Source organism: Gracilinanus agilis, chromosome 2 (genome assembly GCF_016433145.1).
Source record: "Gracilinanus agilis isolate LMUSP501 chromosome 2, AgileGrace, whole genome shotgun sequence".
In the NCBI taxonomy this organism is placed as follows: Eukaryota; Metazoa; Chordata; class Mammalia; order Didelphimorphia; family Didelphidae; genus Gracilinanus; species Gracilinanus agilis.
The window spans coordinates 72184781-72202167 of NC_058131.1; the positions used below are offsets into that span (position 1 = coordinate 72184781).

The window sequence follows — 17387 nt, forward strand, 5'->3', positions numbered from 1 at the left end:
TGCAGATGAAAAAAATCTTTGAGATTTTATCTCAAACCCAGTAAATTGGGGAAATATGATGAGATAGATATAGAAATGTTGGAGAGAAAGGAAAAGAAAAACACACTGATGCATTATTGATGGAGTTATTTATTGGCCAAACCACTTTTAAAAGTGCCTTAGAATTATGAGAAGAAAATTATTAAACTGCTCATACTCTTCATACCAGAGATTTCACAGCTAGTCATGTAACCCAAAGGTATCACTAATGATAACAACCAAAATTCTTCTATATATTTAAAATAGAATGTTGTTATGGTAGAAAAAATGTTAAAAAAAAAGTAGATGTTTATCTATCAGGAAATGTCTGAATAAAATTTGGCATATACACTTAACAGGATTTTATAAATAAGAACTAGCTAAAGAGACTATTTTGCATTACTAGGATAGAGTAATCTCATATCATAAGAAATGATTTAAGCAATGACTTATTTTTAAAAAAATCAAAGCAAGAAAAATCAAGAAAAGTATTATGCAATAACAATATTATAAAAATGAAGTTTGAAAGCATTAAGAAATTCGATCACCAAATACAAACCATAATTCCAGACAACCAATGACAAAGAAAGCTACAAATTTCTTGGAAGAGATGATGAATTAAACATGAAGTATTAGACACAAGTTTGACATGGTACATTATGAGAATCTGTTTTTGAATTCCTATACATATTCGTTACAAATGTTTGGTTCTGTTTTATTTTTCTTTCATTTTTTTTTAAACACTTACCTTTAATCTTAGAACCCATTCGTTCTAAGGCAGAAGAGTGGCAAAGGTTAGGCAAGGCTGGATTAAGTGACTTGGACAGAAAGTATCTGGGACCATATTTGAATGAGAACTAATCATCTATTGACCTGGCTCTCAATCCACAGAGCCACCTAGCTCTGTGAAGAAAGGCAGATGGAGGCAGAGAATAAATATTTGTTAGATTAAAAAAGTGATAATTTCAGTCTGTGATGAACATGCAGAGAAGTATAAAAAGACTTTTAAGAATTTATGCAAAGAGAAGTAAGTAGAACCAGGAAAACAATCTATGCACAGATTACAACAGCATAAATTAAAACAACTGCAACAACTAAAACTGAGTGTTACAAAATTATAATAACCAACCTCAGGCTTAAAGAAGAGAATAAGACAACATTGCATGTTTCTTTGTAGTGGTAGGGTACTACAGGCATAGAATATTATATATTATGTTAGACTTTAATTGATAATATGGTTAGTTGAGAGGAATTATTTTTCCTCTTTTTTTTCTCTCTATTTTAAAGGATGGTTTTCTGGAAGTAGTCAAAGAATTTTATAGTGGACAATATAACTAATTTATAGGGAAAATATTTCACTGTTTAAAAAAATTAAAGTAAAAGTTTGAAAGAGGACATCTCTAGATCTCATTATAATTTAAAATTCCATGGTAGGTCACTCTTTAACTTGGGCTTTAATTGATAAAATATATTGTTTCATATTTCGTAAAAGCTGCAACTGATTTACCTTGACAGGACAGCCTTTTGGGATTTTTTTCCCAATAGTGGAGACAGATTATATTGAGTCATTCACAACCTCTAGCCATATTCCACTAATTATAGTTATTCTCCAATAAGGGCCCCCACTGAGATAGAAAACCTGACTTTAGATTCATTCACAAGATTCACGAAAGCAGTTGAGCTCATAATTCCCAGGGATTAGGTCAACAACCATGCTTGGAAGCTATGAGGGATTTTAGGGCTAACATAGCAGGTGGTTTTATAACTAGGATAATATGCTCAACAAGTCTTATTCCAAAGAGAAGCCTAGCACAGCATTTTACATCAACTGCAATCTCTGAACAGCACAATCTTAGAGACCCAAGAAGAGTGAATTACAGTAATCAGCCTTTGAAATAACAAAAGACTTAATCAACATCTTCATATCTTTCACATGAAGCCACAGGCTTCAATCTGGAGAGATCATGAAAAATCACAAAAAGAAGGCTTCTTGAAGAATACAAAATAACCTCTCAAAAGATAATGCCAAAGACAATGGGACAGGAAAAATACAAATTTTAAAATTTGGAGATGACAAAATTGGATTATAATCAGAAGTAATCCCCAAAGGATGACTCATGCTGAACAGATGTTCAAAACTGATAAGAACTTTGGTGCGAGAAGGATTTAACTTCATAAACTTCTGCACCAGGAAAATCTGCATTTGATTGGGAAAATAAGAACTAAAAATATCTCTTTAAAATAGGAGAGAGAATCAAACGGATCTGTGCATCATCAGCAGGGAACTGAATCTCAGAATGATAACTGTGTGACAGATTCCTTGCTCTAGTAGTGGAAAACAATTTCAGGAAAAGCTGATTTAAATCAAGACTGGTCAGCTCTGATTCATGAGTATTTCAGATGAACTGAAGAATCATTGCCATTTCTGTTTGTATTTATTGTTGTCGTTGTTGTTGTTCACCTATCCCTGTTAACAGCCTTCCTAAAATGTCTGAGGCCAAATTTGAACTCAGTTCTTCCTTACTTCAGGTGCAGTATTTTTTCCACTGTATCAGGTTATGCATCTGCCTAATTATTGAGACATTAGGCTTGTTGAATATTGCCCATAAAAAAATAAAAAGGGAAAAAATAAACGGGGCATAGTGGGATCACCTGCACTTGGTCAATCATCATTGGTAGACCTAGAGTTTCTTCACACACATGGTTTCTTCAATTCTATAACAAAGCAGGGAATGAAATCTCCTCATCTCTTCGTTAAGGTTATGCTTTAACAAGAATTTTTATTGAGTGTCTGACATAAACAAAACACCTTAATAGGAAGAAGCTGATGATTCAAAGACCAAAAAAAAAAAAAAAAGAAAAAGAAAAATTCCTGATCTCAAAGAGATTTTATTCTACTGGCAGAAAATCATCATCAGTTAACTAAATACAAAGCATATTGCAATTTAATACAAAGTAATTTCAGAGAGGAAAAAAAGGACTAATGATGAGGACATTAGAAAGACCTGTGTAGAAATTTCAGGAGGGCTGATCCTTCTAAGAAGCAGAAATGAGGATGAGAATATTCTAGGTGTGGAGGTGGGAGTGACAACAAATACAGAGTCACAAAGGAAAGTTATAGATCCTAGGATACAGGCAAAGCAAGTGCATGAATTTGACTGAAATGTATAATCCTTGGCAGGGAAATATAATAATGGTAAATCAAGGTGGAGTCAAGTTGTGAATGGTTTTAAATGTCAAATAGTAGAGTTTATATTTTATCTTAGAGGCTATAAGGAGCCACTGAGGTTTTTTGAGCAATAAAGACTCATAATTTAGGGACATCATTTTGGTAGCAGTTTGGTGGAAGATTGAGAGAATGTAAGTAGATAAATCAATTAAGAGGCTCTTTTAATTGCATAATTAAGAAGTAAAGAGGTCATGTGAGTAAAAAGAAGTTGGATACCAGAAAAGTGATGATAGATTCAGCAAGTCTTGCCAGCTTATTGGACATGGGGGAAGGAGAAAGCGTTGAGTTGACATTGTCTCCCAGCAATTCCCATCAAATTTCTACTAGGTTGTGAACCAAGGAGACTAGAGGTATACTGGTACCCTGGACATAAATGAGAAAGTTAATAGAAGGGGTGGATTTAGTTATAAAACCAATGTGCTACTTTTTAGTCATGCTGAGTCTGAGATACTTATTGGACACCCAGGTGGAGATTTCCCACTGGCATTAGGTAATGCAGGGCTACATATCAGGAGGGAAATGAAAGCTTGATAAAGATTTAGTAATTATCTACAAAGAATAGTAATAAATGCATGTATAGTAGGTTAATTTTTATTTATTTTTCATTGATTTTTTTGAAATTCAAAAAATCAACACACGTGAATATTTTTTCATACAAAAACATGAAAATAATGATTATGTGAATTCTATGAAACTCTATCATAAGCAGATGACTTAAAATATATTGTCTATATTAAATCTAATGAGTTAGTTTTAACATCATTATCCTAATCTATGTCTTCTTTTGTGTATTTAATTTTTTTTCATTGATACTTTTTTGGGGGGAAATTATAGGATATACCATCATCAATTATCCTCTTATTCAACCCAAAGCTCTTGTTCCAAAATAAGAATAAATAAAACTGCCTTTTAACAAAAAAGAAAAATTACACTAAATATGCATTAAAATGTCTTCAAACGTATTTCTTATCTGTACCTCAAATCCATCATCTCTTGGCAAAGAGGTAAGAATTCATCATCATTCATCTAGAGTCAAAGTTGGAAATTGCATTGATCAGAGCTCTTATGTCTTTCCCAATTGTTTTCCTTTTCATTGTTGTGGTCATTGTGGAAATTACTCTCTTGGTCTTAGTTCATTCTGTGTCACTTCATACATATAATGTTTGGCAGAGAACCTTAAAAGATTGTTTGAAATGATATATTTGAAAATTCTTAGAGAGATAGTATTCCATTATGTTATTATACTAAGTAGAACAACTAGATCACTTAATGTATGGAAACCCACGGCCTAGAGAAAGGAAGTCTGGGATTCAAATATGGCCTCAGATAATTCCTAACTGTGTGACCCTGGACAAATTACTTTTCCCCAATTTCCTAGCCTTTTCCTCTCTTCTGCCTTGGAACTGATACTTGGTATCAATTCTACAAACAAAAAAAAGAAAGTGTTTAAAATATATATACTATGTTTTCAGACATCCCTCAGGTGATGGACACCCAATTTGCTTTTGTTGGAAGGTAGATGGCACAGTGGATAGAGTCCTTGATTTGGGAGTTGGAAAGACTTGAGTTTAAATTTAGCCTCAGTCCATTTCTGGCTAAGATCTGGGCAAATTACTTAACCCTCTTTGCCTTAGTTTCTTCATCTGTAAAATGAGCTGGAGCTGGAGAACAAAATGGCAAACAACTCCAGTATCTTTGTCAAGAAAATGTCAAATGGGGTCATGAAGAGCTAGAGAGGACTGAATAAGAATATACCACAGCAAGAAGTCTGTTTCTGTGTCTGTACTATAATTATAATAATAGTGTGTTGCTATGAACATTTTCATTCATATGCATTCTTTCCTTCTTTTAATTCAGAGCAGTTGTAGCTCAAGATCAAAGAATATTGTGATAAACAACACAGGCTATAGAAAAGAAAAAGAAAAACAGTTTAGGGCAGAACCCTAGACAATAATGTAGAATAAAAGATGTGATTTGTATGATGATTCTCCAAAGGACAGAAAAGATGAGTTAGATAGGTAGAAGAATCAGGAGAAAATATTTTGAAAAAGCTGAGGGAAAGTGAGTATCCAAGTAGTAATCAGAAGTGGCAAAAGCTGTACCCATTAGCTAATCATATTTTTCAAAAGTGAGCACTCGTGAAACTTTATATAAACTTATTTGTTGTCAAGGAGAAATTGGAATCCGACATGGCAGCCAAATGGTGAGTTAGGTCTCCAGGTTAATACTCTCCTGGGGAGTCAGAATAGCAGCATAGAATTTTTGAAGAGGAGTAACTATGATAAAAGCCAATTTGGAAAGATGAGAAAAATAGGGCGGTACGTGATGAATTCTAAATGCCAAAGAATAGATTTAATATTTGATCCTAAATTTAATAAGTAGATATTCCCCTTTATTGAGGGGAGTGGTCACATGATTAGAACTGTGCTTTAGGAAAGTCACTTTGGCAGTTTGGTAAATGATGGACTGGAATAGAGAGAAACAAGGCAACAAAACCAAAGGGGAGATTATTTTATTTGTGTGCTTGAGAGATTAGGAGGCCCTGAACTATCATGATAGTTGTGTAAAAGAAGAAAAGAAAGCATATGAAAAAGATGCTGCAATTCAATTCAACTCAAACAACTATTAGATTATTTTATTCAATCAAGAATGAGGAACTGAAGATGGATAAAGCATTTATTAAAATTTGTCTATGTTCCTGATGTTTTTCTAAGCACTGAGGATACAAATAATAAAAACAAAAACAAAAACAAAGAAGTTCCTGCCCTTTTGGACGCTGGGCTGAAATGGAGGAAAATAACATAAATGAGGGGTGAGGGAGTATGCACTCTTATTGTGGCATAGTGTGCATATTTCAAGGAAGATACCTTGTGGCTTCCAGAGGTAGAAGTCAAGGTTTTAGAGGGAGAGAGGAATGGTACTATGATTTTGAACCCAGATTACTGGAAAGATAATGAGCTCTTCAACAGTAAGAGGGAATTTTGGAAGATATGTGTGTTTTGAAAGAAAGTGTGTTCCCTTGTGGACAGGTTGAGTTTGAGATGTTTATAAGACATTTAGTTCAAAATGTGCAATAGACAGTTGGTAGTATGGGACAAGAGCTCAAGAGAGATTAAAAATAGATAAATAGATATGGGAATCATCTGCATAGATATGATAATTAAACACATGGGAGTTGATGAGATCATCAAAAGAAAGGATACAGAGCCTCAGGATATACCGACTGTTAGTGGGCATGAAAAGGAGAAATATCCACTATTTTTATTAAGCTTTTAAAGGAATATTTATATCAAAGTTAGAATCATAAATATATCATTTCATACCCCCAACATATGGGAAGCATAATCCTCCTTATAAGACCTCATACTTTGAGGAAGAAGGAGGGTTAGGTTCATTTTTTTTTAATTCAGTCCTTATAAAGCATACAATCTCAGATAAAAGTCCATAGCCCAACTTAAGCTCAAGTCCTGGGCTTTCCTTCTTGACTGCCTGACTGTAACATGCTACCTGCAAACCTAGTTCTGAAGTCACCATGACTTGAGCCCTAGGTGTGGTGAAGCATCACTACTTGCATCAGATGCAGAACAGAAACAAATTCTAGGCTAAGGAAAAACTTGGAGCCAAGATATAAGAGATATGAATGTTTTTTTTTACTCTAGATGCAGCAGGAAAGAGCAGAAAAACAGAGGAGGAAAGGCAAATAATTGCACTCTCTTTTTTTGCAGGGGAAGAGAAAGAGAGAAAAAGAGAGAGGGGAGAGAGAGAGAGAGAAAGAAATAGAAAGAGAATGGGAAGAGAATGAGAGAGAAAATGAAAGATAGGGGAAAAGATGGAGCAATGGCCAGAGAGAAAGATAACCAAGGCAGAAGAAATTCATCAAAACCTGGAAAAAGGGTGTTCAAAACCTGGAGAAGAAGATGCTTTAGAGAGGTCAAGGATCAACATTAGGAGATAATTGGTAATTAAAGAGGAACTAAATGTTCCTTGAACTTCTAATGCATTATTAATTAATTCTACAAGCTTTTACTGTACACCTACTACTATATGCCAAACATTGGGGTAGGCCTAAGTGAAACAAAAATGAAAATGAATTGGTTCTTTTCCTCAGGGAAGTTATATTTGATTTGGAAGAAACCACACAGAAAATAATAAGAAAATCCAAAATAAAATGAAATATTAATGAAAAAAGAGTTTTAAGGCAAAAGGCTCAGAGAAGTCCTAGTCTATGGCAGGGCCTTCAAGATTATTTGTCAAGAAAGCTAAAGATGCTAAGAAACAGGAATTGTAGGAAGAGAGAGAAGAAAGAGAGAGAGAGAGACAGAGAGAGAGAGAGAGAGAGAGAGAGNAAATAATTGCACTCTCTTTTTTGCAGGGGAAGAGAAAGAGAGAAAAAGAGAGAGGGGAGAGAGAGAGAGAGAGAGAGAAAGAAATAGAAAGAGAATGGGAAGAGAATGAGAGAGAAAATGAAAGATAGGGGAAAAGATGGAGCAATGACCAGAGAGAAAGATAACCAAGGCAGAAGAAATTCATCAAAACCTGGAAAAAGGGTGTTCAAAACCTGGAGAAGAAGATGCTTTAGAGAGGTCAAGGATCAACATTAGGAGATAATTGGTAATTAAAGAGGAACTAAATGTTCCTTGAACTTCTAATGCATTATTAATTAATTCTATAAGCTTTTCCTGTACACCTACTACTATATGCCAAACATTGGGGTAGGCCTAAGTGAAACAAAAATGAAAATGAATTGGTTCTTTTCCTCAGGGAACTTATATTTGATTTGGAAGAAACCACACAGAAAATAATAAGAAAATCCAAAATAAATGAAATGTTAATGAAAAAAGAGTTTTAAGGCAAGAGGCTCAGAGAAGTCCTAATCTATGGCAGGGCCTTCAAGATTATTTGTCAAGAAAGCTAAAGATGCTAAGAAACAGGAATTATAGGAAGAGAAAGAAGAGAGAGAGAGAGAGAGAGAGAGAGAGAGAGAGAGAGAGAGAGAGAGAGAGAGAGAGAGAGAGAGAGAGTATTCCAAGCATGGTCAATGACCTATGTGAAGACTTAGAAGTGAGGGACAGAATGATATGTTTGGATAATAGGGAGTAGTAGACTACTTTGGCTAAAACACAGAATGAGGAAGAAGAATGCCAAATCAATCTGGGAAAATAAATTGGAACTATATTGTAAAGGACTTTAAATGCTGATAAGACAGGTTTGCATTTTATTGTTGAGTTCATAAAAAATCTTTGGTGCTTCTGGTCTGTGCTTTGGGAGTATAAGTATAAGTATAAGTATAAGTAATATTCTACACTTATTAATCCATGAAATCCAGCTTTATATCTGCCATCCATCAGCACAGTAACCTTGACTAAGCTCATTCTAGCCTCATGACGTCAGGAACCACATCTGCATGAATTAATCTAGGAAATCTCATCTTAACTCTGTGATCTTTGACAAGACCATCCTAGTGTTGAGGCTTCAGTCATCTCACCCCTAAAAGGTTAGGGGTAACCTAATATTGTTTTAGAACACATATTCCATAATGGTTTTGTGCAATGGTACCAAACTCAGGCCAGAGAGCATTGGCAGTTAAGTAAAATCCTCAAGTTCAGACAAACCATTTTAAAATGAAATTAAGAAATATTGAACAAAATAAATAAAAATACAATACCATTTACTTAATTCCAATTTGTGGTCTTCTAAGTCAATACTCTTGGCAGCTAGCTGTCTCAGTAGATAGAGCACTTGGGCTCTCAGGATGACCTAATTTCAAGTCCGGTCTCAGACCTTTAACATCTGTGTGACGTTGGGCAAGTCATTTAGCTGCTGTTTGCCTAAGAGGCTGCCAGATGACTCAGAGGATAGAGTTCTGGGACAGCAGTAAGGAAGATCTGAGTTAAAATTTGGCCTCAGACATTTACTAGCTGTGTGATCTCAGGCAAGTCAACTTACTTCTGCTTGTGTTAATACACTGGAGAAGGAAATGACAAATCAGTCTGGTGTCTTGGCCAAGAAAAATGGACAGTATGGTTCACCGGGTCATGAAGAGTCAAACATGACTGCAAAACCATAAAATGTGGTCCTTGTGTTTTACACCTCTGGTTTATTATTTATATTTATATTGGGCTTGGACTAACAAAAAAATGGGTTTGTTGTGTGACTACACATGTAAGCCTCAGTTGTTTTTGTTATTTCATGTGTATTATAATAGAGATGCTGGCCATGATGACTTTTAAGGTCTCTTAAATCTATGAATCTATGACTTTATCTAAGTCTTTATTTAACTTATCCCACCAAGCCTTATAAGTTAAAGGAACCCTCTTGTTCCAAGGAATGTGAGGTCCCTAACCTTTCTGACTGAGTCAAATAAATCAAGCCCTGATATAAAATTTACATTCCTTTCCACTACTCAGTTATTCATGGTGGTATTTTCATTTCAAAACTATTTAATAGAGACATAGGGCTTTGAATCTTCTGAGAGGATGCTGTGAATAAGATTTTATCGGCCACTAAGTAACTACATGACCATTGAGGAACCCTGCAAACCGCAAGTGATCAATGTCTGAGGTGACCTCAGGGCCTTCGGGTGCATGCCTTGCCCTAACCTGGGCCTCGGAACATGCTTTAAGCTGGTTTCCCTTAGGACTCTATCTAATTTTCCAGTTACATCAGTGTCAGTCTTTAGCATTGATAGCATAGCTTTGCAAGGTCATCCTTGGTTGGAGTAATAAGACCTAAAATAGATGAATCACAGTCTTCCCATAGGAAATATTACAAGAAGGAAGCAATTTTCTAACTCCACCTTCTAAAAGTCTGACCCTGAAAATGAAGTAATCACCCACACAGATATAGACTGTGTGTGTGTGTGTGTGTGTGTGTGTGTGTGTGTGTATATATATATATATATATATGCATATTTTCCCCTAAAACACTCCTGACATCTGGACCTCTTTATAATTTTTATGCTAAAAGACATTTTCTTATTAAAACACATCGTAGGTTTCTAAATTTCTATTACTATTATATCCTCCCCCTCTTCTTTGTTCCCTTTCTCTCCATTTTCTCCCCTACTCCCTCTCTTATACCCTTAAACCTTCTTTTTTCTTTCTTGCTACCTCCCCTTTCTTGCCCTGCTTCTCTGGAAAACTTGGATTTGAGGAATGACTTTGTCACTTGGCTGCATAAGTCTGGACAAGTCCTTTTTCCTCTTCTGATTTCAATGTCCACACTGGCAAATGAAAGGGTTAGATTGGATAACCTCTAAGGTCCTTTCAAGCTTTAGATTTTTCATGCCATTTTTCCTTCTTTTCTCTCTGTTCCTTCTTTCCTCTCCATTCCTTTCTCTTCTTTTCCTTCTCATCTTTTCCATCTCCTTTTTAATCCAATCCAACTTCTTTTCTGCCCTCCTTTTCTCTTTTTTCTTCTCTCCCCCTTCACCTCTTTTTCCTCTCTTTTATTTCTTTAAATAAAGGGGAACACAAATAGAAATATAATAATGTGGGTCGAATCCACAGAGTCATAGTATAATATGATTACTTTTTGAAACAACCTACTGAATCCAAGCATATTATTGAGTTACGGTAAATGTTTCCAAATAAGTGATGTCCTCCAGTTGAGTGCTCTCTGAATGGGAATCCCTGAAAGAAGAGTCGACTCTATGTCTAATAAAGAGCCCTAGAGCTCTGAGCTTTCTTTCAAAAGCCCAGAGCCCCGGTGGATTAGATTTCCCTTGACGCTCTTACAACTCAAATGATTAGGTGACGTGAACTCCTTGCACTCTTTTTGCAGACAGATGATTTCATTAAAACCTATGATTCAAAAAACAGGTTTACAATATAAATTTTAAAAAAAGGCTAGCAGAGAAAGTGCCACATCTCCCGACTGGGCTTTACAGTTATAGATTCACTGGTGGGGGGGATGAGGAGAATGTTGTCTTTCTCCTAGATCATAGGAAACGTGCTGATTTAAAGGGGAAATTCAGTGTGATGGAAAATGAACAAGACTTGAGAATCAAAGAACCAAGTTTGGAAACCTGGTTCTGCTTCCTATTACCTATGTGACACTAAGTCATAATTCTCTGTACCTCAATCCTTAAGCAATAGGGGAAAGCACTGGCTTTGGGAGTCAGAAGATAAGCCTTCAAAATATATCTATATCTATCTATCTATCTATCTATCTATCTATCTATCTATCTATTTATCTATCTTTTCCCATTTCTGGGATTATTCTCCCAAATACTATTCACATTGATCAGTTCACTCAGAGGTTAGCTGTATTTCCAAACTAAGAGGATGTGGTTGGGTGGAGTGGTATTATTAATTATGAGCCCACACCATTGTTCTTCTTGCTTTGATTATCAATTATTATAAATTATTTAGCTGTCTCATTAGTTAATCTGGTGTGGTAAGTAGAGTTGGTACAAATCATTTCTCCAGAGGTCTGTGACACACTTTCTCCCAAGTACATAAAAATTTTATGGAATTTTCAGCTTAAGCTGAAAAAGTACCTGTGGCAAAAAGATAACTTAGATTTCTTGGAAGTCTTTTTGTTAGGATTCTTATTCCCTTTGGTTATAGGATATTCTTTTGTTTTCTTTTGTTTTCTTCCTTTTTCTTTCCTTTTTTTTTTTTGAACCCTTAACTTTCGGTGTATTGTCTCATAGGTGGAAGAGTGGTAAGGGTGGGCAATGGGGGTCAAGTGACTTGCCCAGGGTCACACAGCTGGGAAGTGGCTGAGGCCGGATTTGAACCCAGGACCTCCTGTCTCTAGGCCTGACTCTCAATCCACTGAGCTACCCAGCTGCCCCCTCCTTTCCTTTTTTTTAACCATAACCTTCCATCTTAGAACCAAAATTATGTATTGGTTCCAAGGCAGAAGAACAGTAAAGACTAGGCAATTGGGGTTAAGTGACTTGCCCAGGGTCACACAGCTGAAGCTATTTTTGAACCCAAGATCATTCATCTCTGGATGCTTCTCTCTATCCACTGAGCCACCTAACTCTCCCTAGAGTGTATCTTTTCTCTGGGGTTTGAATTCCCATGAATCTTGAGATGTGAATTTACTTTGCATATTTCAATTTGGATTGGATTCTTATGTAGACACTCTCACCAGCCAATGCTAAGCAGAAAATGTAAAATACCAATGAAAAAGTCCAAATCCTCTGCCTCTCTGGAGTTCACTAGTTCCTTCTTTGGTTAAAGAAGAGGGGGAGAAATACCCAGGCTAAGGCTCAGATGATGTCTCTCACCAAATGATCCCTTCTTAGAGGTAGCTCTGTCTCCTCTTTCCCACCAGACATCTGAATCTCCTGGACCTGAACTGGCTCACTATATTATTGAGGATGTGACCAAGTTTCTTCAGCCAACCTGAACATTCTTCCAGCACTTTAGGTGCAAGATCATTTCCAACAGCTTAAGGGAGAATCTAAACTTATCTATGCTTGTGATTAATTGATTAATAGAGAAATATTCTTCCCTTTGTTTAAGCATTAAAGTTTAGCAATGTGATATTTCCTTTATATGGGGCAAGGTAATTTGATCGGTTCATTTTGTGGACTGCAAACTTGCAAATATAACTTAGAAAGCAATACGGAGTAGATGGAATCTTTGATGCAGAATCAGGAACACGAATTTGAATGGACATAATAATTGTTGTGAAAATTTAATAGGATAATTTATGTGAACTGCTTTGCAGACCATAAAGGGGAGGGGAGAGAGAGAGAGAGAGAATAAGCATTTGTATAGCACCTACTATGTGACAGAAAGAACAACTCTAGAGATGGTACAGTGGATACAGTGATGGGTTTGGAATCAAGAAGACCTGAGTTCAAATCCAGCCTCAGACACTTTCTAGTAACCTTGGGAAAATCAATTAACCTGGTTTGCCTGGGTTTCCTCATCTGTAAAATAAGCTAAAGAAGTAAATGTCAAAGCATATCAATATTTTTGCCAAGAAAATAAGTCACAAAGACTCTAGAACAATTGAAATGACAAATCAACAACAACAACAAGTGTATAAGACACTATTAAATACCTTTACAAATACTATTTCATTTGATCCTCATAGCAACTATATAAGAAATATTTTATTATTAACCCCATTTATAGTCGAGGAAATTGAAGGAAAGAGAGGCTAAGTGACTTGCCCAGAGTCACACCACTAATAAAGTGCCTCAGGCTGAATTTGAACTCAGATCTTCCTGACTCCAAGACCAACAAACTATCCATGATGCCTATTGCTACCTAAAAGTGCTATAAACATATTAACTATTACTATTTTTAATTTAATTCTTATTTTTTTCCAGATTACATGTCAGTACAGATTTTTAATAATCATTTCCTTATATTTTATGGAAACTGCAACTATTACTTTTGTTATTATCATTATAAGGCAAGTCATCCCCTCTTTCTGAGCCCTATATTCCTAATCACTAATTTGTGGGTAATCATACTTGCATGACCCATCTTGGAGAGTTGTTGTAAAGAAAGTGCTTTGCAAACTTTAGGGTGTTGTATAAATATAAAATTATATGTGCGTTGTTATTCATCATCACTATCATCATCATCATCATTTCCTTCTCATCTTTTTGTTCAACAAATTTTAAATGTCAACTGAACTGGGACAAGTTGCTTTCTTGGTATCAGTATCTGACACATTGGATAGACTATTGCAAAGATATTTAATGTAGTTGTTTCTGTAATCAAATGTAACCATTGGACCATATGCTGAAATTATATAAGCTCATTGAAAGCATCTTTGAGAACCTTTAGTAGCAGATAAAATGATCCATACTTTTGTCTTTTCTCCACCTGACTGGATTTCTTCTTTGTATTTTAAAGCTTTTGAAATTATGTTTACTGCATTTATTATGAGTATAGATTAGTATGACTATTAGATTATTATTATGATTAATTACTATTTCACTTAACACTATTATTTTCTTATAGTATTGAATTATTATTTGTTATAAATATTACTCTAATCCTCTAACATACTTATGGGCTTTACAAAAATGTATATTTGATTCCAAAGCTCTTAACTATTTGTATATCTATGTCCTCTTGCAAAGGAAATTAGATGTATAATAGTTGTAAGGAATCATTTACTTGTAATTTTTCTCACAGAACAATTTTGTAAATATGATACTAATGTGATTTATACTTTAGTTTTAAGAAGAGAAAATTGAGATTATATGTTAATATATGTTTCTCAAGCCTTTCCTATGGTAATTCTTGTGATCATGAGAACAATATTTAATAAATAATGAGCAAATTATGAAGTTTTTCAGGAGACAAAATACTATTATCCTCACAATAACCTTGTGATGAAGGTAATGCAAGTATTATAATTATTATCTTTATTTTACAGGTGGTGAAATTGAGGTCTAAGTAGGTCATTTGATTTGTCCTAGGCAGGGTAACTAACAAATTATAGAAGTCTTGAGAATCTCAATTTCCCAACTCCAAGTTAATTGTTATTTCTGATATCATTTAGTGCCAGTTTCAGATAGGAGAATATATTTTAGGCTTCAAAAAAGATGAAAACAATCAGCATGTAGGTCCGTTTTCTAATTTTATCTCTGGCTTGATTTGGTGTGTTTTTTTTCTTTTGTAGCTATTATTAAAACAGCTCTTCCCAACATGGACAGAGAAGCAAAAGAGGAATATCTGGTGGTCATCCAAGCCAAAGATATGGGTGGGCACTCAGGAGGTTTGTCGGGGACCACGACTCTCACCGTTACACTCACTGATGTCAATGACAATCCTCCAAAGTTTGCACAGAGTAAGTGAAATTGCTACATTGGGCTGGCATCTATTTTTTAACTTTCATCTGTATTTCAAAGTTCATTGAGGCCCAATAAATTGAGTAAGGCAGTGGCATCTATGTTGGAAATTATATAATCAAAACACTTTATACATTGGTGACTATGTTTGTGAAATAAAAGAAATTTCATTATTGTCTAAGATCTTCTCTAGTTCAACTTGGGGCACAAGAAGTCACAAAAGCTATTCAATACATTATACTTAGGGGTTAATATATTAATGAATCACACCCTTAAATCTAAATACAGTAATATACCATAGATAGAATAGTTAGATTTCAAGAAAACTTAAGATGTCAGAAGCCAGCTATAAACTCAGAAGCAAAGGAGAAAGGATTCTTGATGATTTTTAAAAATAGTTCTCATAAAGTTATCATAAAAAGAACAAGAAAAGAGATTGAGAGCCCCCCTCAAGATAACACACTTGAAACTATTTACTAAAAATCATGAGTAAAATAGGGGAAATGGTTTCAAAAAGCTTGGTTATCTTACTTTTTAAAACAGCAGGGTATATTGTGAGTAAGGGAGATTCAGGGAAGTTTGGCTTGTGGATGACTCAATGAAATCAATAAAAATTGATAGTTCACAGTAAAAGAGGAAAATTACAGAATTTTGAGAGCCATTTAGCAGAAGGACAAATACCTCTGTTTTCTTCAAGGACATCTGGGCATAGAACCATCAGTGTAGCTCCTAATGCTCACTTTAATTTATAAATAAACAAATAACAATTCATAAATAAATAAATGACTGTATAGATAAATAAATACAGAATAAACATTATCTAATATTTTCCTCAACTAAATCCCTTTTATGCCTCATTGTGGCAAAGAGGTGATTCTCCAGGGCTCTGAAAATTCAGTAAAAGCTCTGGTTGGCTCTGTAAAGCTATAGAGACTTTAGATATAGGTCTATGAGTGGACTGTCCTATATCCTTTGAGAACAAGGTCAATTTAGAGTGGCTCTTCAACAAAAATTTGGCCACAGGGATTATAATTATTTGACTATAAAAACATATTAACCAAATTCTAAAGGAATTAATATATTAGTTGTGATCTTCATCACACATGGCTGAAATTGAAGCTCTTTGATGGATCAATTATATTTAATAAGGCAGGAAATTATGATAAAATAACAAAAATTGCTTTCTCTTTTAAATAGTAACATGATTTCAATCGACTGGCATTCATGTGAAACTAATCAATGATGTTATTATAATGGTCAATATAATATTCCTTTTTAAGTAATGTTAGTACTCTGACGTCTCAGAATCCTAGAAGTGTTCATGTATAAACTATAGGTACCTGTTTTAACCCTGGGAAAAACACAGAAAACACTCATAGATTTTGCCTTTCATATCTGTAGTAAATGGCTCCTTACTTCCTCAGAGTTTTCTTTGGTTTTAATGTGTGAGACTTTGAGGAAGGTGGAATAAGAAAGCAGTCTGTCTTAATGGTCAGAGAACTCACAAGAAGAGCATTCACAATATCTAGGCTGTAGCACTAATTCTTCTAAAGCTGTGGGGGTTTGAGCCATTGACAATTTCCCAATCTGAGTTACATCTTCTACAAAAGTTTTGATAAAATTATTTCCAAGGTCCCTTCCAACTCAAAGACTCTGTGTCTCTGGCTATCTCTTCATGCAGTTTTGGAATACTATTTGATTCAGGAGAAAAATCTTCCTTCCTGCCTGCCAAAGCAGCCAAATGCCTGCCTGTGCAGGAGAGTAGCAGGAGATGTTTCTGTGCCAACTTTCTCTTCTTTTTAAGAGGCAGAGAATCTAGCTGAACATATCATGAAGCAGTTTTGGATTCAAAGAATCCTGGAGTTCAAATGGACCTTGAAGGTCCTTTAGACTAAAGATATCAAATATATGTCCTGGCTCAACGATGATCCTAAGCAGTTCAAATCAAGGAAATATTGAAGAAAAATAAGGACAAATACAATAGAAATGACATTATATTTTGAAACTGATTTAACATGTGACCTAGAGGATATGGGTCAATTTGCATTTGAGGTTGACACCATTGCTGTAAACCACTTTTGGTCCTAGGCCAGGGATCTCCTTTGGAACATTCCTGATGATTGACCTTCTAGTCACTGCTTGAAGACTTCCAGGTCCAATATAAATAAAGATAATACAAATGAATATTCTGGACCCAATGGCAACCATAATTTAAGTTCCTTGGAAATGCTTCAATTTTGTTTATTTTATAATTCAGGTCAGACTAGGCAATAGTATAATATAATATAGATGTCTAATTTGGAGCAGGTACACTTGGACATTTTTTCCTTAAAGAGAACAATATTTTTTTTCAAAGTCTGCAGC

At 35.0% G+C, this 17387-nt stretch overlaps 1 protein-coding gene across 7 annotated transcripts in view; it reads left to right on the forward strand.

Annotated features, from left to right (window-relative positions):
- CDH8 (cadherin 8) overlaps positions 1–17387 on the forward strand; it is a 488877-nt gene that overhangs the window by 243882 nt on the left and 227608 nt on the right. For all 7 annotated transcript variants that reach the window (XM_044663239.1, XM_044663244.1, XM_044663243.1 and 4 more), the window contains one exon: positions 14855–15022. In XM_044663239.1, coding sequence (XP_044519174.1) covers positions 14855–15022 — 168 coding nt within the window. The remainder of the gene's footprint in view (positions 1–14854; positions 15023–17387) is intronic.